This window comes from Diprion similis, chromosome 13, assembly GCF_021155765.1.
Source record: "Diprion similis isolate iyDipSimi1 chromosome 13, iyDipSimi1.1, whole genome shotgun sequence".
NCBI classification, from domain to species: domain Eukaryota; kingdom Metazoa; phylum Arthropoda; class Insecta; order Hymenoptera; family Diprionidae; genus Diprion; species Diprion similis.
Genome location: NC_060117.1, coordinates 2,067,028 through 2,088,778, shown reverse-complemented (window position 1 = coordinate 2,088,778; position 21,751 = coordinate 2,067,028). Strand labels below are relative to the sequence as shown.

General features: G+C 39.3%; 6 protein-coding genes across 6 annotated transcripts in view; 3 read left to right on the top strand and 3 right to left on the bottom strand.

Annotated features, from left to right (window-relative positions):
* Positions 1-8: 8 nt before the first annotated feature.
* On the bottom strand, positions 9-1,096 carry LOC124414018 (probable methyltransferase-like protein 15 homolog). Its single transcript, XM_046894874.1, has one exon. It carries the CDS (start codon positions 1,094-1,096, stop codon positions 80-82), a length of 1,017 nt encoding a protein of 338 aa, XP_046750830.1. The 3' UTR covers positions 9-79.
* Positions 1,097-1,193: 97 nt separating this feature from the next.
* Positions 1,194-1,934, bottom strand: LOC124414021 (ubiquinol-cytochrome-c reductase complex assembly factor 2). Its single transcript, XM_046894879.1, has 2 exons — positions 1,826-1,934; positions 1,194-1,497 (listed from the first exon to the last, which is right to left on the bottom strand). Exons 1-2 carry the CDS (start codon positions 1,894-1,896, stop codon positions 1,194-1,196), a joined length of 375 nt encoding a protein of 124 aa, XP_046750835.1. The 5' UTR covers positions 1,897-1,934.
* Positions 1,935-2,158: 224 nt separating this feature from the next.
* Positions 2,159-6,188, top strand: LOC124414016 (dihydrolipoyllysine-residue succinyltransferase component of 2-oxoglutarate dehydrogenase complex, mitochondrial). Its single transcript, XM_046894870.1, has 9 exons — positions 2,159-2,469; positions 3,070-3,103; positions 3,233-3,293; positions 3,413-3,483; positions 4,010-4,137; positions 4,296-4,640; positions 4,742-4,917; positions 5,006-5,456; positions 5,536-6,188. Exons 1-9 carry the CDS (start codon positions 2,383-2,385, stop codon positions 5,668-5,670), a joined length of 1,488 nt encoding a protein of 495 aa, XP_046750826.1. The 5' UTR covers positions 2,159-2,382; the 3' UTR covers positions 5,671-6,188.
* Positions 6,189-8,564: 2,376 nt separating this feature from the next.
* Positions 8,565-10,363, top strand: LOC124414019 (electron transfer flavoprotein subunit beta). Its single transcript, XM_046894875.1, has 3 exons — positions 8,565-8,736; positions 9,013-9,411; positions 9,591-10,363. The coding sequence occupies exons 1-3, from the start codon at positions 8,686-8,688 to the stop codon at positions 9,900-9,902; spliced, it is 762 nt and encodes a 253-aa protein (XP_046750831.1). The 5' UTR covers positions 8,565-8,685; the 3' UTR covers positions 9,903-10,363.
* On the bottom strand, positions 10,255-13,740 carry LOC124414014 (protein UBASH3A homolog). Its single transcript, XM_046894866.1, has 4 exons — positions 13,448-13,740; positions 12,947-13,184; positions 12,020-12,718; positions 10,255-11,932 (listed from the first exon to the last, which is right to left on the bottom strand). The coding sequence occupies exons 1-4, from the start codon at positions 13,552-13,554 to the stop codon at positions 11,141-11,143; spliced, it is 1,836 nt and encodes a 611-aa protein (XP_046750822.1). The 5' UTR covers positions 13,555-13,740; the 3' UTR covers positions 10,255-11,140.
* Positions 13,741-14,140: 400 nt separating this feature from the next.
* LOC124414020 (DNA-directed RNA polymerases I, II, and III subunit RPABC3) overlaps positions 14,141-21,751 on the top strand; it is a 50,332-nt gene continuing 42,721 nt past the window's right edge. The window contains exon 1 of the mRNA XM_046894876.1: positions 14,141-14,289. Within this exon, the coding sequence (XP_046750832.1) occupies positions 14,217-14,289 (73 nt within the window). The 5' untranslated portion in view covers positions 14,141-14,216. The remainder of the gene's footprint in view (positions 14,290-21,751) is intronic.

Here is a 21,751-nt window from a genome sequence, read left to right as displayed (position 1 = left end):
TAAAATTCGAATCGAGTGTGTTTTTTTATTTACAAAGAAACGTTTACAATACAGCTACACGATACGCGACGACGATACTTTACTTGATGCAAATTGCAGCTCTGAACTTTGCGGATCTAGAACGAGGATTAGATTCGACCTCGTCGATGGTTGGAGTGATAACATGCTTATGAAGCATTTCCCAAGGGCTTTGCATCAGGGATTCAACTTCGTATTTCCCATGACACAAGCCGAAACTGACGTACCTAAGCGGCAGAGTATTGGCCACGTCACCAGAAATATTACCAGAAATATGTCTCTTTACGATCGTATCTTCGAGGGAGTGAAAAGCAATGGTAAGAAGCTTGCCTCTGGGTTTCAGATACTTTTCAGCAACAAAGATGCCGTAATTGATTTCATTCAATTCGTTATTAACAAATATCCTTAACGCCTGAAATGTTTTAGTCGCACTGCTGGTGTACCTGCCCAGCATGTCTTGCCTCGGTACGCTGCCAAGTGCCGAATCGACTAGCTGAGCAAGTTCGCTTGTAGTTTCAAGCTTCTTGAAAGAATACCGAACTTCTATTATAGCCCTGGCTATTTTCTTAGCCTGCTTTTCCTCCCCGTAAACTTTTATTATCCTAGCTAAATCCTCCTCGTTCGCTTTGGCGAGGACGTCGGCAACTGTTGGCTGTTCCGGGCACCTAAAACCGTCCATTCTCATGTCCAGTGGCCCATTCTTGGATACCGAAAACCCTCTATTCGCAACGTCGAATTGCATCGACGAGCATCCAAAATCGAATAAAATACCATCGATACTTCGCTGTCTGACTTTAAGCTCTCTGAGGAGGTCGGGTAGCTCAGAAAACCTGCCCAGTAGAGGAATAATTCTACCTGGATACTTAGCGGCTAATTCATGAGCCAATTCATGGGCTACCGGGTCACGATCTAGCGCGAAAATCTTTGAGTCTGGGGCAGATTCTAAAATCCTAGTCGCGTGACCTCCGGCGCCGAACGTCATATCAATGAAAATCTGCTTTGGTTTCGGTTCTAGATATTTCAAAACAGTGTCAGTCATGACCGGCACGTGAAGCGCGCTCGCATTTTCTTTCTGCATCTCGGCGTGGAGCCAGCGACAAGGCGCGACATGTTTAAGGACTAAATGACGATTAATTAAGCTAAGATTAACTAGATTTATATTTGAATTGAGACAACTAATCGTCCTTAGAGTCATAACGCTGTTTTATTCCGAAGAGCCTTGCCGTTTTGGACAGCAATCCACTTTCCTCTTCTTTCCAATACTTAAGGAATTCTGGTGATAGTACAGAGTTGCACTGGTCCCCAGTCAAGCCACTGGCCGTACTGTTGAGCGTGCGCTTGTGCAATTTTCCGTGATGATTGGTAGCGATCCTTTGCAAACTATTGTAGTAAGAATCGCAGCGCTTCTCGTCTACCTTGTTTAAATCGCCCTTGGAAAATGCCAGTTTCACCTGATCCCTGATGTGCTGGCCCAAATCCCTGTTGTGGTGAAATTAAATCATAAAAATGGTTTGTTCCTCGGGTGTCTTGTTTCTGAGATTAAATTGCATCGAGGAATAATCAAAATGTAATTTGAACGATTGTAAATTTTGAATCTCCCGCCTTTTTTGGAATACAAACTATCCAACCAGAGACTTATCAACCGAAAAGTTGACGACTTTGATTACCTTGAAGGTTATGAAATTCTCGAGAAAAGACGAGAAGCAACAGCTACGTAACATTAGTATAACCGATTGATATTCGAACGACAAAGAAAGAAAAAAAAAAAACAGTTCTTCTCAAAAAAACGGAAGTGGATAACACTCACTTGCCTACTTTAGCTTTATCCAAAGGCCAAGATTGGAGCAGCGTGAGATACTTCTTGTAATAACCGGCCATGATCGGTGTTGACAAATATGATCAAATCCATGCAAAAGGAAAAGGAGAAAAAAAAAAACCGTTACTGAAACAAAAACGTAACGAAACAATCTAGTCACGTGACTCGATGAAAAAGCAAAGGTTTGATCGAACACGGCGCCATCTTGTAGAGAAAAGACTAAGCGCAAATGGTCGAATATCGAAGTGAAGTTAGGCTCTAGTGGTACGAAGAAGGCCAAGGTTTACGAAATTCTCTCTTTTTCTCTCTCTCTCCCTTCCTCTTTAGCAAGCAGCTGAGCTGAGCGAGCAGAGCATCTGGCTCGCCCACATCCCGATCCCCGTATAACCGAGGACTAGGCGAGAACGACGACGAACGAGTACGAGAATAGCGGAGAGTAACGAGGAGAGAGTAAAGGAGTAAAGGCGGCAAGGTTTAGGCAGGGAGTAGCAGCTCGGCGAGTATCGTCCCGATAATAAAATAGGCATAAACAGGCTTATATTGTAAGGATGGCCGGGGCGATGCTGTCCAATTATTCCCGGTGCGTGCCTCGCGCTCTATTCCGTATCGTATCTTCGCCCACGACGAACGCCAGGGTAAGTAGAACGTGAGGAAATAAGCTGAATCACCTTGCATTCGAACGAATCACACATCATCAACAGCTTCGAAACTCTACACCTATCGCCTGAAAATTCAAAACCGCTCGTGGCCTGTGGTGCTTCAATTCTCGTCCTCGTCCTCCTCCTCGCCTCCCCCTCCTCCCCAGTCAGCGAATTACCAGGTCTATGCGGTATTCGTGCCGTACGTACCACCTTCGACTACTAATAGGCATTTGCACACATCTTGAGTCTTGCCAACTTGCAGGTGATACTACATTTTCACACCACCCCTCCCTCTCACACTCTCCTTGACTGCCCCTCGATATTACATAATGGCTAAATAGAACGAAGCCGATTCTTTTACATTTCATCCAAAAATTTTACCTGAATTATTCGACGATTCTATCACACGCAGTAATTTGTTGCTGTGGATTTTATCATCGACTAGCTTACGCTTTACGATATTAAAATGTATGAAAAAAATAGCGCAGGATGATAAGATTCTGGCGTCGTTTATCGAACTTGCGAAACAGATGTTAATCGCGTTTTTTTATTTATGTTATATATCGACTAATTTTGTTTGGTATTTTTTTACAGGCGACGAGATCGATTCATCAACGACGCGGCAAAGGTGAGGATAATTAAGATTATTGGAGACGATAGAGATTCTTCGATTTTAACTCTTAATGGAATGTCGATACGGTTTTTAACGTATGTAATTTCTTTATTTACTTCTGACGTTTCCTGTCGATCGTTTTAGGCCGCGTGTTAGCCGCGATCTCTGGAGAGCAACAGTTGACTGAAGAAACTAAGGCATCAGTGTGAGTTCTTGATTATTACTACAAATTAATATCGCATAATGCAAGAATCATATTATTTTCACTTTCATAATCGTTGACATGAATGAGATAGTTGAATAAAGATTTCATTATCATTTCAGATGTACGAAAAACAACTTTAATCAGCACTGGAAAACGCACGTCAGGCATATCAGGTCTACATCGTCGTTATGTAAGAATTTGTTTACTTCTTCATTTTATTCATTTGGTTAACGGGAAATCCCGTTGAACAAGACAACTTGATACTAGAAGCAGGCAAGTAAGTAAAGAATCTAGAATAAAACTGCACAAAAGACTGAATATTATCAGGGTTGACACTATTAACAATAAAAGAAAAATAATAAACAATAAATAATATCGCAAAAATAGTCGAAATAGAGTAGTAATTTTATCCACACTCGTCTAAACTGAAGGATATTAGACCAACAAGTAGCCTTGAAAGTAGAAATAGATACGAAGAGAAAGTCAATTTGTGGGTCAATAAGAATTAAAAAAAAAAAACAATCTTTCTACTGTGATTCGTTTGATTATTATTATTACTTTTATTATTATCATAGTTGTTGTTTTTGTGCCTCAGGTCAAGTTCCTAATCTACGATATAAAAAATGAAAACGTGATATAAAACACACGAATATTTGCTAATCCATATCCTAGTGTGGTAGAAAAGAAAATAAACATCAGTGACTCAAATATTTCAGGGGAGCTGAAAGATGTGACCGTACCTCCATTCGCTGAGAGTGTAAGCGAAGGTGACGTCAGATGGGATAAAAAAGCTGGGGATCAAGTGAAGGAGGATGACGTACTTTGCGAAATTGAAACTGACAAGGTAATTGCAGCAGTTTGCTTAATTCGTCAAAGTCTTATCCCGTCTCCTCTTTTAGTTGTTTAGTTTCCTCTTTTTATTCTTAGCTCAAACGCCGAGCGAGGATGAGAAACATCTTTGAATCAATACTTAATTATCATAACTAATGCAAAAATTTTCAGACATCCGTCCCAGTTCCTGCGCCCGTTTCTGGCGTCATCAAGGAGATATTCGCCAACGACGGAGACACCGTTAAAGCTGGTCAAAAATTGTGTTCAATCGACGTCGGAGCCAGCGGTGGAGCCGCACCTGCTGCTGCGAAAGCGGATGCACCAAAAGCAACCCCTCCTCCTCCTCCTCCCAGCCCTGCAGCAGCTACACCCAAACCCGCAGCTCCAACACCCCAACCAACTCAGGTAACTCCCCCTTCGCCTCCTCCTAAACCGACTACTCCACCCGCCTCGCGTCCTCCTCCACCTCAGGCACCAACAGCATCGATGCCTGTCGCTGCGATAAAACACGCTCAGGTAAAAATACCTGAACAACAACGGCAAGCCTCAGGAGAATAGTTTTTGGAAAATTATGTGAAAAGTACAAGCTTGCAATGAACCTAAATTTTTTTGTTCAGTCCTTAGAGGGAGCCAGAGTTCAACTACCACCCGAGGACTACAGCCGTGAAATTATCGGCACAAGAACTGAACAACGAGTGAAAATGAACAGGATGCGGCTGCGCATAGCTGAGAGGCTAAAGGACGCTCAAAACACGAACGCGATGTTAACAACGTTCAACGAAATCGATATGAGGTTTGATCGAACATACTATTCCATCATAATCGCACATTTTAACATTTAACTATGTGAGTATGTAAAAAAATTTCATCCGCCCTTTCAGCCAGATGATGGAATTCCGCAAAGCGAATCAAGAACTGTTCCTAAAGAAGTACGGACTGAAGTTGGGATTCATGAGCGCATTCATAGCGGCAAGTTCGTACGCATTGAAAGATCAGCCGGTTGTGAACGCGGTGATAGACGGTAACGAAATCGTCTACAGGGATTTCGTCGACATTAGCGTTGCCGTTGCGACACCTAAGGGTCTGGTTGTTCCTGTACTCCGCAGTGTTGAGAACAAGAACTTTGCGGAGATAGAAATAGCGCTGGCCGCTCTCGGTGACAAGGCAAAGAAGGGTAAAATATCCGTCGAAGACATGGACGGTGGCACATTTACTATAAGCAACGGCGGCGTCTTCGGCTCTCTAATGGGAACGCCCATAATAAATCCACCCCAGAGCGCGATCCTCGGTATGCACGGCGTTTTCGACAGACCGATAGCAGTTAAAGGACAGGTGAGCAGCAATCGAGAATACTTGAAATTGCGTTTTACGTCTACTTGATACGATTCGTTTTTTTCTTTGCCATTTTCAGGTCGTCATTCGACCGATGATGTACGTCGCGCTGACGTACGATCACCGACTGATCGACGGACGTGAAGCGGTAATGTTCTTGCGCAAGATCAAGAATGCAGTTGAAGATCCTCGAGTAATATTAGCAGGTTTGTAATTTCTGAGGGATATAAAACGAAGGAAGAAAAGACAGGAAATTCTTCACCCCGAAACGACGTGAACGAGAAACCAAACAAGGAGTTAGTAAGAAAGTAACAAAGAATGAAAACAGTAGAGAAGAATTTGTTGATCTTTTTTAACGTGCCTCTCACCCCGTCTCTCGTCATACATAAAATACGTGCACACATGATATGTGAATATTTTGTATATAATACCGTGTATTATATATGTATGTATGCACATAATCGTTTTCTTCTCCGTCAAACAAAAAATATCGTAATACCATCATTTTATAAATACACCACCATGGATGTGAAAATCGCCACCGTCGGGCCAACTGCCTAACTGATAGTAAAGTAAAGTAAAGTAAAGTAAAGTAATATGTATTCTGAATCGCTTTCAGTCGAGAGATGAGAAACTCTGGATTAATATATAACGTATACGTACGTTGTTATTGTTATTGATATTATTATTAACGTAGGCTCTAAATGAAAGAAAAAAAAAGAGAAGAATAGTCAAACAAGCAAAATCCACGATACCTGGTAACAAAAAAATACTAACGAAGTAACGAAAATTCGTTTCTGACTTCACGTGGTCCTGAGTTCTTTTAAATACCTTTGATCAACTTTTTTTTTTTTTCACCGATCTGTACAACATCGGACAAACTGAACGAATTATAAAATGCAATAATTTAATTTTGAGAACGATGTCGTTGCCAGTTTTTCTCTTTTTCTTTCCAGTTATTTTCGGTTTTTTTTTTTTTTTTTGTTTTTTTTTTGTTTTTCTATTTTTTATCTCAATTTTTATCGCTTATCGAAAGCTGTTGTACATAATGTAACAAAAGAGAAATAAGCAAAGAAGAAGAAGAAGAAGAAAAAGAAAAAGATGTGTTGTTTAAATGAAAAAATACTCTGTGATTGTAACTTGCGGGCGAAGAGTGAAAATAAACTAAAGGTAACGAGAGAAGAATCTGAGAGCAAGCCAAGGTGGCGGCGGTGGTGGAATGGGCGTTTGTCATCTCGTTAATAATTAAACATATATTATAAACAAACAAACGAATAAGTAATTTTTGTTAATTTGGCTGGAGCTACGGATGTGAACACTGTCGTTTTTATTATAGAAAGAAGAAGAAGAAAAAAAAAAGAGAGAAATTGTATTCTCAACCAAGTATTGGTCAAAGTTAATTTTTTTGTCAGCGAAGTCAAATACGAGTATTCATAGTTGAAATAATCGATTGTAAAAATCACATCGGTGATGATGATTGTAGTTCTCATTTTATTTATTTCCTATAAATAATAATAATAATAATAATAACTACACGCATAAGTATAGAAAAGATACCGTTGCTAAATAGTAAATCCGTAATGAACATGAAAACGATGAAACAAAAACATGTCAATAAACGAATAGTTAAGCGATAACTTAATACATACGGATCATACGTTCGGGATCATAGGTATTAATCCTATTCACAAATTTAATATATTCATCGCTGATATATATGAGTTGTGTACCTTTGAAAAAGTGAATTCAATAATAAATACACCAACTGACCTACATCAGGTGTCTGGTTTCCTTTCTTCCGTTTCATCATTTGTCTATTTTTTTCGATAAATAACCATCGGAAAATAGTAATAGATAATTGGAGTACTGCGAAACTTTATTAAATTTAATTATTTTTCAATCGGAAACCATTTTCATTAGTTGCAAACTTCACACTTTTCACCGCTGCAACAAGTACACATTTTCAAAATCTCACCCACAACCACTGTCGAACTATAATCACTACGACCAACAACCTGTGGCTTCGGCGTCCCGAAAGCAACTGCGCGTTGAGCGAGTCTCGACACGTTTCGTAGAGCAGGTCAAAGATTTGTAGCGTTATTCTAATGACGTGTTTTTTAAAATAATATCGCTATTTTTCTACGTTAGGGTTTAATTACCTGAAATTCATGCAGTAAAACGTTGCACAGCTTTAACATACTCACATTTTGTAAATTAAAACTTCTTCCAGTTGTTCCGAAGCTGCAGAATAGTATTAAGTCTTGTTATTAAGTTCAGCATCATTTTCTTGAAGTTTAAATCACACCGGGAAGTTTTTCGTTTGCAACTTTTGGGTGGTAAGCAACGATAGAAAAATAGTTAATAATGATCAAACAATGTCTAAACGCCTCATAGATACAGATTTTTATCCACTGCGATATATTTTTTCCGTATTACGATAACACATTTAACTATCCGCGACTGAAATTAGTGTTCCCGAATGTTCTACGAGCGCTGTGAATGCATCTGCAAAAAGAAATGAAGCGCGCGTGAAAAAACAAAAGAAAATCGTTATGAGAAAGAAACGTTTTTCAAACAACAATTTATCGAACGATAGATATTTTATGACTGGCAAAACAACTCTCTAATAATCGTTTTATTCACTATGTGTTTTGAACGCGCGTGGTGTTGTGTGATTCGACGGTGAAATTCTTCGGCAATATCTCACAACTTGAGAGAAGAATCAATAAACAAAGACGAATCGGAATCCGATTCCGTCTATCACGTGACGTAGATATTTGAAAAGGAACCGTTTCGAAGAAGAAAAAACTTGTCTCTAAAACTGATCATCCGTACGATATCACGCATCAACGATGTTTCAAATCGTAAACCGATTACACGGCTGGCGTCAAGCGTGAAATCAACGATTCGTGGGTTCTTCTAAGCGATTGGAATTCGCCAAGGTAAATATTTACATCTGACGATATCGTAATTAATCGAGTTTATTGTTACATCGCTGTGGAGTCCGATCGCATCGAATCGGATCCCTTTACTCCTTTTACTCCACATGTGACGACCACTTTACTCTCGTTGTCGTGATGTAACCAATTCGCCCCCCTCCTTTCCTCGATCCACAGCTGCCACAGGCGCTGTTTAGTTTGGATCGCAGAGTATCAGACCCTTCGAACTAACCGAGCAGTGTGAATATCTTCGATTAAATCAGCGAAAACCGCGAACGTGTTTATCAAAAATGGCTCGAGTTCTGGTCGGCGTTAAGAGGGTGATCGATTACGCGGTCAAGGTAAGTAGAATAAACTCTTCTCAAGCGTTAGTCAGCTGTTTATAAAAACTTGGAAAAACTGCAACACGTAGTTGTCAAATGAATATAATGTACCCTAATTCCATATAACTATGGGATCAAAGTCCATCTGGCTAATCGAACTCTGCCTTCTTGTATTTGCAATACTTATCGCAGATGTTAACATTTTTTTTCTAATTTATTGAATTGCAAAACCAAACAACAAACCTTTCGCCCTCTGTTTGATCTGATTTCTGACCTTCGGACTCATCCCCACAGATTCGCGTCAAGCCGGACAAATCTGGCGTCGTAACTGATGGCGTTAAGCACGCGATGAACCCTTTCGATGAGATTGCGATAGAGGAGGCGGTGAGAATGAAGGAGAAGAAGCTCGCCTCGGAGATCATAGCCGTTTCCTGTGGTCCGGCACAAGCTCAAGAAACTATAAGAACCGCCTTGGCGATGGGCGCGGATCGCGGAATCCATGTCGAGGTTGCTGGTCCGGAGTACGATACTCTGCAGCCCATTCACGTTTCTAAAATCCTTGCCAAACTCGCTCAGGATGAGAAAATAGACATCGTGATCGTTGGCAAGCAGGCTATCGACGACGACGCCAATCAGACTGCTCAGATGACTGCAGCTGTTCTGGATTGGCCAGCTGGAACTTTTTGCAGCAAAGTATTTACTAGTTTGATATTGTTAACTTGATTCACACATAGCTAGGCAATTATTCTCAAAGTTGCGAGATATTATGTAACCATTGAATTGCACAATGCGGACAGAAAAGATAACGTTTTACTTGTGTCGTAAATCATTTTGAATCCTTTTGTCAGATTGAATTTTCTTCTTTTTCTCAGGTTGAACACGGATCTGGCGAGTTAACGATAACACGCGAAGTAGACGGTGGTCTGGAGGTGATCAAAGTCAAAACACCGGCTGTGTTGAGCGCCGATTTGCGTCTTAACGAGCCGCGTTATGCTACTTTACCAAATATAATGAAGGCAAAGAAGAAACCGATAAAAAAAGTCAGCCCCAAAGATCTTGGCGTTGATACGGCGCCAAGAATTGAAATAGTTTCCGTCGAAGATCCACCTGTCAGACAAGCAGGATCGATTCTACCTGATGTAGATGCTTTGGTTGCCAAGCTGAAGGAGGGAGGACACATTTAACCCAATGTTAGCATAACGAAAACTGAGAAAGAGAAATATGAAACTGCTAGAGATTGTTGATTACGAGAATTATATGAATACAAACTGCTGATTCTTAGTGAAGAAAATCGCAACCGCTGAATAGAAAAGTTTTTACGATTTTTTTATCAAGGATAATATTTTTACTTCAAAGGGGGGATTTAATGTGAAAATAGAATAAAATAAACAAATAAAAAATATTTCGATATTGCCGATTGTACAGACTGAAGATTAATAAATTTATACAATGTTGAATCGTTGCTTATCATCAGTGTGGTGAAGTTCGACGTGTGGGTTTCCCTCAACATTTTAATTTTTCATATTTTCATTTTCATTTGCATGTTTATATATTTTAGATAAAATATTTTCATACAGAAATTATAATGTACTATGTATCATTCTCTTTGGTCAACTTAACAGTAAATATATAGAATTGAATTATCGCACCTAGTACATTAAAATTTAGTAATGATTATGGAGTGTCTATGTTAAGGTAAAAGTTAGTAGTTCCTAATCTTACGATCAAAAGACACATAGATTGTGATTCGAAATTGTTCTTTTTTTCATTTATCATAATTGACGATAAAATCTTTTCACGGATAATTTATTACGTTCAAAAACAAGAAAGTAACTGTTGTCAACAAACGAGAAATGAATTTTGGATCTCGTGTATGAATTGATTTGAGACACTGAGAAATTCAGAAATATCACAAAGATTAAAATTCAGATCGCTTACACCAGATTCATAATAATTTTCAATAACAACCAACAACAATTAACCCAGTAAATATAAGCCCGCGATACCCGTAATAACAATAAATATGTATACATACATTCATACGTGTATAATAGTAAAATTCACGAAGAAACATATCTCCAACCGTAGCTAGTACAATAACGATTAATAAATACGTAAGATCTAAATAACTACTATTTTGTAATAAGATTTAACGAGTCGTTCAAAAAAAACTACTCCGGAATTGGGAGGGACGGAAGGACAACAATACAATTCAACAATACAACGTTACGTACAAGTAACGCAGACAGCAACGTTGTATAATTAATTGCAAGTGGCTATCAGATCTAATCGATTCATTGTATCAATAGTAGTCTGCGATATTCTCTAGTATTATATCAATACGTGAGATGTGCAAACGTTATCAATTTAAAAAAAGTTCTCCCTTCATCCGCAAAGGAATAAAAAAAATGTTTATACCTATTTACGTTAATATTTTCCAGTCGAATCTACTATTGCTGGTGTGAGTTATCGGAGGGAACGGAGGTGGAAGCAACTGCCATCCGTCTGGGCCTTGTTGAGCCGTCAGACAGGCGAGATAAGGAACACGTTGAACGAGTCTGGTCACTTCGGCAGCAGGCGGTACTCGACCACCGGTGAGCTGCCTGGTGCAAGCGGCGAGAGAAGCGGCGTGAGCAACGATCAGGACATTGCCCTTGGTTTGTTCGATTATTTTTTCAATCAATTTGAAGCTCCTTTCGTAATACTGTGCGGCGTTTTCCCGCTGCGGAAGACTCTCGGTCTTTACAATGGCCTTGTAATTCAAGTCTACGTCAAAACCTGCCTTCGTAAGCGCCTCTGGCGTCATCCAGACCGGAAGACCGTTCGGGTACCAAGCCAGCCACTCGATCAGACCCGGCTCGACTTTGATTCTCACGTCGGATCCATGCCCTTGAAGAATCTGCGACAGCGTTTGAACACAGCGCAGCGAAGGCGAGGCGTAGGCAACGTCGATCGTCACGTTCGACGACCTCATCGCCTGCCCTACCAAATTCGCCTGAATTTCTCCCAGCGTCGTGAGCGGGCAGTCGTTTTGAAACTCCTGGATATTTCGCGCTGGTATATCCTTCGGCATGTTCAAATCACGTCGAACGTAACAACCATTCGCCTCAAAGCAGTAAGGTATCCACGCTCCGAATGTAAAATCAACTCGCTCGCCATGCCGGCAGATGAATATCTGCCTCGAAGACATTTGCGGCGCCTCGGAACCTGCCATCTGCAATTATAATTCCCAAAATTATTGCATGAAAAAGATTAATAAAAGACGTTTATGAATGAAATAGGTTGAATCTGTTCGACTCACTGGCTCATGATCGGTCGGTATTCCATCAGGCATATCCAACGATTCATTAGATGATAATATCGGCGGATTTCTCGTTCTGGGTATTTCTTCCTCTATACTTTCCACCCTGTTTTCAATTATCTGAACCGTCGAGTGCAGCGTCCAGGCGTCAGATTCGGCGGTACGTTTGGTGTGGTTGAGAGGGAGGTAACCGGTTATACCGGTGAGCCAGGAAGTTCCTTCGACCCATCCGTCGATAGATTCGCTGCAGGCTCGTTCCGAGAGGTAAATATAGTCTCCGGGCCTGAGCTCGAGCTCGTCGTGTTCTCTAGGTACGTGAGCATGAGTGACTTTGTGAACGTGAGCGTCGCCCACCCTCGAATCCCTCGAATAGAGTCTCAGTTCCCAGTTGGCTCGGGTCGTGTAGCCCAACCGTTCTGCCATGTTTCTCAGCGGCTGAAAAAGGCTCTCGGAAAATTGGTAGGCTAGTGTTATATGCAGAGACTTTGTCGGTGGTTCGGCGGATATCGAGAGGCTCGATAATTTGTTTACAAACTTGACTGCGATTGTTTTCAACCAGTTAGCGTGCTTCTCTTCTATAAAGAGACCCATGAAATTTGGAGAGATGTAAGTTTCTAGACCGATTTTATCCGGACTGTCTTTCAGGCTAACTACGTCCTCCAAAAGTCCTGCTAGCTTCTCCGCTGCCTCGTCAGGCGCCTGGAATTTAAAATTCTGATTAGCGAGGTGTGTCGGTAACTTTAAATTTACGATAAAATACTCTTCACTCCAGATGCAAACTCGTAATACAATAAAATTGATTACAGGTACTCTCCATGGCGCCCTTCTGAATGTTTTGATAACTGATGATATGGAAACGAGTCGAGGCAGCGTTTTTGGCTATTGAATACCTTGGAAACAAAGTGCACTTTAAGTGAAATATCGTACTTTGAAAAACGATACAAGAGTGACGTGCGGCATGCAATTATGCGCGCCATTCCAGCCAAGCTCTCTGCTCTCGGTCCAGAAAGCGAGAAGCTTTTCGGCAAGTGGTCCAGTGGGACAGGCGTACAACACGTACTCCCTGGGCTCATTGCAGTCTAACGTTGGGTCGCGAACGTGAGCCAGAAGCCAATCGGAGGCGAGTTGCAGGCCCCGATATCCAGTCGCAGCTAGTGCCTTCTCTCTAAAAAATAATTAGGCATGAAAAGAAGAAGAATAAGAATGAATGTGAAAATCAGTATCAAAGTATTTGTTAATTTATTTATTTAAGGAGGCGAAAATCAGGGATAGAAAAGCACGTGGGTATAAAATTCGGGGTGCAAAACGGTGCGTTTTCAAGGTCAAAATTTGACAGCTGTTTGTTTACGACTCGGGATCGAGACGCTTCGGGATTTCGGCGTCGGTTTGAAACTCGAATCGAGTTTCATCCCGGGGTTCGTTACTCACGCTCTGTGCCTTGGAAAACCGAGTTGCAGTAAAATCTCGAGCGGCGTCAAGTCCTCCTTTGATATTTTCGTCGGCGTTGGATTTTTACGCGGCGGCAGCGTCGCCATGATGATCCAGGATCTAGAACCGCGTTCGGCTCGACGACTCGATCCCCGATTATTCAATTAACGGCGCCGTTGTCACGTAACACCCGTAATTCTCTCATCATGCTTATCGTGTCTATTTACATTAAACATTTTTACATCCTCCTCGCATGTCTTTATAGACTACGGCATACGAGTGATACGAGTTTGTATTTGTACGACGATTTTGCACATCCTCTGTGAGTTTCCCGGCTGAGTAGCACCCTCTGAGGCTTTTAGAACCAAGTTTCGAGACGACTAAACGCTAAAATGTAAACACATGTTGATTTACGATCTATATTTACTCTACTTACCGACAGTAGGTAACACCCATGATGCACGGTACGACGTGCACACCTTACCGACATCATTGACTCGTAAAAATGCTTTCCTGTAACCGCATAATCCTTTATTGCAGTAATACCTTCATCATCAGCGTGATTATCGGAAGGAAGAAATAATTTTCTGGATCCGTACCTCGCTTCGTTACCACCTAGCAACGTCGAAAATCAGTTCCAAGTGTCCATTCCACGTGAGAGGGTGCTGTTAGTGCTGTTCAATCGGTAATTCAGAAAACCGCCGCTAGGCAGCGCGACAGTCTTTTCTTTCGATAAAGTGACAAGTTCAGTTCATACGTGAGTGTCAATATGGCGGGTGTACTCTTCGAGGATATATTCAACGTGAAGGACATTGATCCAGAGGGGAAAAAGTTCGACCGAGGTGAGTTTTTAGGTTAAATAAATCGCTGCTGAAGCTCAGCGCCCATTTTTTTCGCCCAAATCGCTTATGTTGTTACGATAATCTGCTTTGAAACGCGCGCAGGGTTGCCGGCTCTGCACACATGGCTGACAGAACGGCACCGTAAGCGGGAAACGCGGCTGCTGCGTCATTATAAAAATCTGCAAAACTCGATTATGAAAATACGACAGTTTACGATCCTCTTTTGTTCACCTCGAATTCCATCCCGAGCACCCTCCTCGGAACTGTCAATTCCGATTCGGTCTTCCCGTTACGACACAGCCGAATCAATCATTCGATCTCGAAACGGTGCGGCGGGAAATACGAACACGTGGTCTGGCGCAGCGGCTACGCCCGCGAAAATCGATGATTCGCTCGTGTCCGGAATCCGGTTTTAATCCTTTTTTTCCTGTTGGTTCTTCTTTTTTTTTTTCTTCGTTTTTAATTATCGAGATTCATGGGACGCTGGTTTGACAATGAATTGAAGAATCATTGCATTCTCGCTATCGATTGCAGCATAATTTATCCTGCAGTTGTGTATAGATTAATATGTATAATAATTTTGAGAAAAAAAAAAAAAAAACGGATCATAGCAACAACTCTGTGTAAATAGATGTAGAAGTAAGATAGAAAGAGGGATGAGTACGGCGATATTACAGGGGAAAAAATGACGAGTAAAGAATGAAAAAAGGAGGGGGAGGAAGGAGTACGACGGAACGGTGAAGGTTACCCGGCACGTATATATATCCACGTCGCAACGCTTACTGCATTTGGCTTCTCATACCGGGTGAGGGTGAAAATGCAGACTCCAATTTGAAAGAAGTGCGAAAAAATTTTGTCGAAAAGATCGAGTTTCGAATAATCCTGATTGAAGACGGAATTTTGGAAATTTTTGTGGTAGAAAAATCGATTCAAAGACTGATCCTCGAATTCAATTTCATACCTTAACGATTGCAAAATGATCGATGATCTGGTTGGTTTATTTTTTTTTTTTCACGCAAGAATTTGAGTATTTCGAGTGTTACTTGATCGAGTAGAACATCCGTTTGAATATTTCCAATCAATCTTGTTAAAAGGACAGGATTTTTCAACAGTTCACGTAATTCGCACAGATTTTAAAAGACTGTAACGATTGCGATTTCACGAGGTTTCTTCATAAGATATTTCATTTCATTCAAAAAGCCTCGAATGCGTGATTTTCCTTCGTTTCAATTACTTCTCAATGAAATTCAAATTGATTCGTTAAATCTGGCCGATAACTGATGATTCGTTCATTGTTTCAATATATAATATACCTATATATTTGTTTATTATTACAAAACGCCCCCTCCCCTCTCGATTAAAATAAAACAAAAACCGACCGTTCGGGAAAATCCTCCCCCCCCCCCCCCGCCCCCTTCCTTGAGGAAAAAAAAAAAACAACAACAAAAAACAGAAACCGATCGCTTGAGAAAAATCCCCCCCTTGGCCGAGTAAGAAAAAAAAAAGAAAAAAAAACCGATCGTTCGAAAAAAGGAACCGAGTCGGTCGGATTAATCGTGTAAAAATAAAAAAAAATAAAAAAAAAAAATAAAGAATAATCGATTCAATCGAAAATCGGTTATTTTTTTTTTTTTAGTCATTCTTATCCATGGTGAGCAAATCCACGTCGCGAGGATATGGATATGTACCTCTATACATATACCTACAATACCTAGGTACCTACCTACATTGCGGAGGAACAATGCATACATTATAATGCGAAGAATAAGAGGAGCGCACGCCTCTACATATCTATCTATATGTGCATACCTATGTACCTATGTACATATGTGGAACTACATTGGTAAAAGACGTCGGCCAAGGGGCCGGAGGCGGGAAGTGAAGGGCGTTGGGGGAGGGTGAAAGGGGGGAGAGGGGCTAGAGATTACCCCTCGACGTTGCGACCAGCCGGTCGATGCAGCAGCGGCAGCAGCAGCAGCAGCATCAGCATCAGCAGCAGCATTCAGCCGCAGTCGCAGTCGCAGCATCGGTTGCGACTGCGTCACGGTCAAGGTCAGGGCTCCGCCTCAAGGTCGCGGGAGATGTCATCTCCAGGGGGCGGCCGCTGGGGCTGCTCGATGCTGGATGCTGGATGCTGCGATGCCGCGAGTTTTTGCAAGCCGGGATAAAAGCCGCGGAAGTTTTGACTCGCAGCGGGGATGAAATCGTCTGGAGAAATTTTTTTTTTTTTTTTACCTACTCTCAGGGTGGACAGTATTCATGGAAATTATTTATGGAATCAGGGAATTTTCAGGAAATTTCATATCATCTGGAAGAAGAAGAAGATGAAAAAAAAAATAATGGAAATTCCAGGGAATTTCATGTCGTATTTCCGGAATCATATATTTATTTTCATTCTATAAGTTCGTGAAAATTTTTTAAACCATTTAGTGAGAGAAGGAAAAAATTTTTTTCTTTCAATCTTCGGGCAACGATTATGAACCAAGTTCTGATTTCTTATAAAATTTTACGTGCTAAAGAATTCTTACATATTCGACTCACAATTAGCTGCGCTCTAGAAATATATATATATATATATATTTAACACGTAAAATTTTATTATAAATTTTACTATACACGTAAATTTTATATATATATATATAGAATATCCTTGATCGTTCGAATGTTATATTTTTCATTTATTTTTTACACGAGAAGAAATTGAATAAATAATGATTCTTGAGCTTGGAAAAACTTGAAATTCTCTGGAAATTACGTTTTCACAAATAACTGAATACTCAAGAGTCTATTCATGTGGTTTACGAAATTTATACAGTTTTTCTTTTTTCATATTCCTTTCTTTTCTCTTTGCTTTTTCAACAAAAACCAAAGATGGTAAATAAATATACGAATATTCGAAATCGCGTTGCGATACAAAAACAACCCCCCCCCCCCCCCCCCCCCCCCCGTTCCACCCAAGAAACTTATTGATATCGGTCATTGTTATTCAATCCTCGCATGATTTTTCTGCTCTAAATAATTCTTGAATAACGTTTTATCGAAGAGAGAGAGGAAAATTGTAATTGCAATGTTGAAAGCTTGTTTTATTCTTTTAGAAACGCCGGATTTCTTCCGTAGAACAGTTTAGAATTATTCGTTTTTTGATTTTTCTTTTGAAATAAAGTTGATTTTTTTTTTCTTCTTTTTTTTTTGATATATTGATTTTATGAGGCCGAAATTTGCAGCGTTATAGCAACTAGCTTAACGAAAGATTGGAGGGAAAAAAACGTTATTTTGTAATTTTGTAGTGACTGAAGTGATGGCCAAATTTTAAAAATAATGTGAATTTTTTCTATTTTTTTTAAATTTTATTATAATTATACAATATATATATGTATATATAATATTTTGTTTTTTCTTGTTATAATACATCGTATTTCCGACGTTCCTGAAATATCGAGAAAAACAATTTTTTTGAAATCCGAATTATTCCAATAACGTTCATTAATTCCGGTCTAATTTCATTTTTGGTTCGCGTTTGAAAAGTTTTTTTCCAAAGACTTCAGACGATTTAACCTGATATTAATAAATTAATTGAATAATTAATTAATTAATTAATTATTTTTTTTTCCTCCTCAATAGACTTGTAAAAAAGGGAAACGGTGAAAAAAAATGACAGACGTGGGGAGAAATAAAAAACGCATAAAATTAATATCCGAACTTCAAGCTCGTTGACTCGGTTGAATCAGTACTATATATTCTCCTTCTCCTTTTCTATAAGAGTTACTTTCACAGGATTGATATTTATCAAATTTTCACATTCGTTAGTCACGTTTGTAATGTTTTCATTTTTTTTTTTTTCTTTTTTTCTTTGTAACAAAATATGCAGCAAAAAAAATAATTCCTATTAGAAATTGCTTTGAAATGATAAAATAAGTTTAGTAGCTACATTCGTTGAGTCTTTCTCTCTCTCTGTCTCTCTCTCTCTCTGCGATGTGACTCATTTTATCTCGCATTTTATTCAGAAGACCGTATTCTCCCCATTACATACGACTACACCATTCTGTTTTTACCGAATCCTAGTAGGTACGTATCGTTGAATATTCAATTTTTCACGATTTCGATAAACGAGAATTTCATTTCAAATCACTCTGCAATAGCAAAAATTTAAACAAAAAGAAAAACAAAAAAAAAAAAAAAAATCCATTGAAATGTATCTGCTCGTTAGATTTTTTTTTTTTTTTTTTTCTTCTCTTTCTTTTCTTCTACAAACAATAATTATAACAATAATAATAATAGTAACCTCAATTTCAGCGAACGTGTGAATAATAATTTTTTTTCTATCTTTTCTTCAATATCTATTGTTTCAAGAGTGATTGCGAAATGAAAAATTTATATTCATCGAAGCAACTATTGGAAATAATTTTTTTTCCCTATATTCCGTGTCTCGAAATTTTTCACGGTAAAATCAATTTCTCGTAGTTTTTTTTTTCGAATATCTTAATTCCCACGAGAAAAAAAAAAAAATAAATAAATAAAATAAAATAAAATAAAAATAATAAACAAACAAATCGAAATGCTCGATGATCAGTTAGCGTATATAATACGTATGTACGTATAAATAAAATAAACGAAAAAGTATCGATTTTCAACTAACAAAACCAACCAACCAACCAACCTCCTCTATTGCATTGTAATCTAGCCCGCGTATCTAACTTGCTTCTACATAGCGGATATTTAAAAGGCTACTAGAAAGAACAAGGTTGGCCACTACACGAAATCTCACAAACACAAACACAAAAACAAATATAGGTAGACACGTACTCACAAGGTACGCTGGGGTCGATAGCGAGAGACTCAAATCAGACTTTCCTGTATACAGCCTACCTACCTGCCTGCCTGCCTGCCTGCCTATACCGTCCATGCATGCATGCATGTGTGCACGTGTGTGTACGTGACTTTACACGCGATTTCTTTGCTGGTATAGAAAGGCCTTGAGACAGCGTATAGATATTCGCACGACAACGCAACGTCTACCTATATATATATATATATTTATATATATTAGACTGTATAAAAAAAATTGACTATTTTTTTTTTTGAAAAATATACTGAAAATATTGTTCAAGATGACGAAAAAAAAATACCATCAAAATTTCAGATTTTAATATTGATATTTAGAAGTGCCTCGTCGCGATTTTCTACTTTCCATAAGAATAACATGGCAAAAATGGTTCTTGATCCTTGCGATTTTTATAACTAGATAACGACGCGTCGTACAGAAAATTCATAAACATTTTTTCTGTAGGAAATTGAACGTTCTACAAAAAAGGTCTATTGTCATTTTACGATAAATCAATTACTTCAAAAGTTATTTCAGGTCAAACATCGGCAAAGGACCTCAGATAACTTTTGAAGGAGTAGAATTATCGTAAAATGACAATAGACCTTTTTTGTAGAACGTTCGAATTTCGAATAATAAAACGAATAATAAGACGTGGAAACAAGATTATCATTCATATCCGTAAACTTTAATTAACGAGTCAACGGTTTTATACAACAACGCATAATTTCCTGTTTTACTCTGTGCGTGTAAAATATTTCTTCGGATTTTTTTTTTTTTTTTTTTTCTTTTCTCCATACTTGAACACAACAACCGGGGTTAAAAAAAAATTTTTGGAAAGAAAGTTGCCCCGACGTTTTATAAACTCTGCATCAACGTAAGACGCTTAACACAGTCAGACAACAACCAACGACAGGAGTATATGGAGTGTGGAGAGAGAGATAAAGAGAGAAAAAAACAGAAAGAAAGAGAGAGAGAGTGAGAGGACGAAGGGGAGGGGGAAAGATATCGAGAGTGAGTCGCGGCCTCCGCCTCGGTAGTCCCACGTTGAAAGCGTCGTCGTCGTCGCGACGGCGGCTTCGATTCGCGTAAAACTCTTTCACGTGTGCCTCTCTAGTTTCGCGTTGATTTCAGCCCGGTTATAACGTATAAAAGTGTGCCCTCTTAGTAACGCGACGATATCGACGAAACTACTTACACACGTCGCGGTTATTGGAACATTTTTCAAAAAAAAAAAAAAAAGGTTTTTTTGGGGGGGGGGGGGTTTGGTTTTTTTTTTCTAAGTGCGAAACAAACGACAATCTGCTGCAACGACGGGCGCGAGAATAACAGACGGAAAGATAACGAGAGAGGGAGGAAAAGAGGGAGAGACACTCCCTTTCAGGGGCTCGATTCTCTCTCTCTCTCTCTCTGTTACTTTCACTCTCTCTCTCTCTTTCACATACCTCAAGTGCGATTCAATCTTTACACTTTTGCAACTTGGAAAAAAAAAAAAAAAAATTTCATCGTCTCGTATTTTTTTTCTAATTTAAATACACAAGTGCGTCCGTGTCTGGTTTTTCGTTTATCTATCTAATTATTTTTTGGTTTTATTCTTGCGCGATGTTTAATACGAATTGGTTTTAGCCGATATGAATAATACGGAATGCTTTTAATGTTCGTTCGATTTCTCGTTATTTCGTTCTTGTAATCCACTACCTTGATTTTTATACTTTTCTAAATACTTGTTGTTGTTTTTTTTTTGTTTTTTTTTTTTTAATCACGAACAGACGATCTAATTTCAAGTTTTTAATTTTTGAGCACAATTTTTGACGTGGCAAGCCCGGATAAAAATTAATGATAGTTTATCTTTTTTTTTTTCTTTTTTTTTTCTTATAAACAATACAACGACGTCTTCTAGTCCACCACGTACGTGTGCAACGAAATGGCTACAAAACTATTCGCCTAACTATGTAAGGGGTACTCACATGTATACATAGATCGTAATGTGTACAGTTATATAGGTATAGATAAATAGAAAAACATTCAACTATCCGGCGGCAACCTGCATGTACCTACCTACATACATAGTTTTAAGTTTAGCGCGGAGCACTTGGTGTTGCTAGGCGCTCGTCGTTCCTCGTCGTCAGAACCGCGAGTTTCCCACTGTCAGTGCCAAGGCAACGAAGGCTATAGGAAAGACTTCTTCTACTCGATCACTTTAATACACAAGGCAAAGAAAGGGCTTGTAGACTCGGAGCCAGATGCGTCTTTCGATTATGCATATTGTTGCATATCGCACGGATTGTTTTGTTTGTTTTCTTTCTTCACTTTTTTTTTTTTTTTTTTCTTCCTCAACTCTTGATTTTTCGTCTGGAAAAACTTTTAAAGATCGATTCTTAGACGTCTTTGCGATGAATTGACACAGAGACGGCGTTCTGTAGTTTCGTTTCATCTTTAGCAACTCAGTTTCGATGGATACGTTATAGGCGGTTTTTTTTTTCGAAGACGCCTTCTAGACGTCTTTTTTTTTACTCAAAGACGCCTTATAGACATCTGTTTTTTTTTACTCGAAGACACCTTCTAGGCGTCTTTTTTGCCCGAAGACGTCTTCTAGGCGTCTTTTTCGAAGACGTCTTCTAGATGTCTTTTTTTTTTTTT

Coding starts and splice junctions, on each gene's coding strand:
- LOC124414018 (XM_046894874.1), bottom strand. CDS start 1,096: ATGCAGAAAGAAAATGCGAGCGCGCTTCACGTGCCGGTCATGACTGAC.
- LOC124414021 (XM_046894879.1), bottom strand. CDS start 1,896: ATGGCCGGTTATTACAAGAAGTATCTCACGCTGCTCCAATCTTGGCCT. Junction 1,498..1,825: donor GATAAAGCTAAAGTAGGCAA/GTGAGTGTTATC, acceptor TCACCACAACAG/GGATTTGGGCCAGCACATCA.
- LOC124414016 (XM_046894870.1), top strand. CDS start 2,383: ATGGCCGGGGCGATGCTGTCCAATTATTCCCGGTGCGTGCCTCGCGCT. Junction 3,294..3,412: donor GAAGAAACTAAGGCATCAGT/GTGAGTTCTTGA, acceptor TTATCATTTCAG/ATGTACGAAAAACAACTTTA. Junction 4,138..4,295: donor GCGAAATTGAAACTGACAAG/GTAATTGCAGCA, acceptor AAAAATTTTCAG/ACATCCGTCCCAGTTCCTGC.
- LOC124414019 (XM_046894875.1), top strand. CDS start 8,686: ATGGCTCGAGTTCTGGTCGGCGTTAAGAGGGTGATCGATTACGCGGTC. Junction 8,737..9,012: donor TGATCGATTACGCGGTCAAG/GTAAGTAGAATA, acceptor TCATCCCCACAG/ATTCGCGTCAAGCCGGACAA. Junction 9,412..9,590: donor CTGGAACTTTTTGCAGCAAA/GTATTTACTAGT, acceptor TCTTTTTCTCAG/GTTGAACACGGATCTGGCGA.
- LOC124414014 (XM_046894866.1), bottom strand. CDS start 13,554: ATGGCGACGCTGCCGCCGCGTAAAAATCCAACGCCGACGAAAATATCA. Junction 13,185..13,447: donor GGTTTTCCAAGGCACAGAGC/GTGAGTAACGAA, acceptor ATTATTTTTTAG/AGAGAAGGCACTAGCTGCGA. Junction 11,933..12,019: donor TACCGACCGATCATGAGCCA/GTGAGTCGAACA, acceptor TTATAATTGCAG/ATGGCAGGTTCCGAGGCGCC.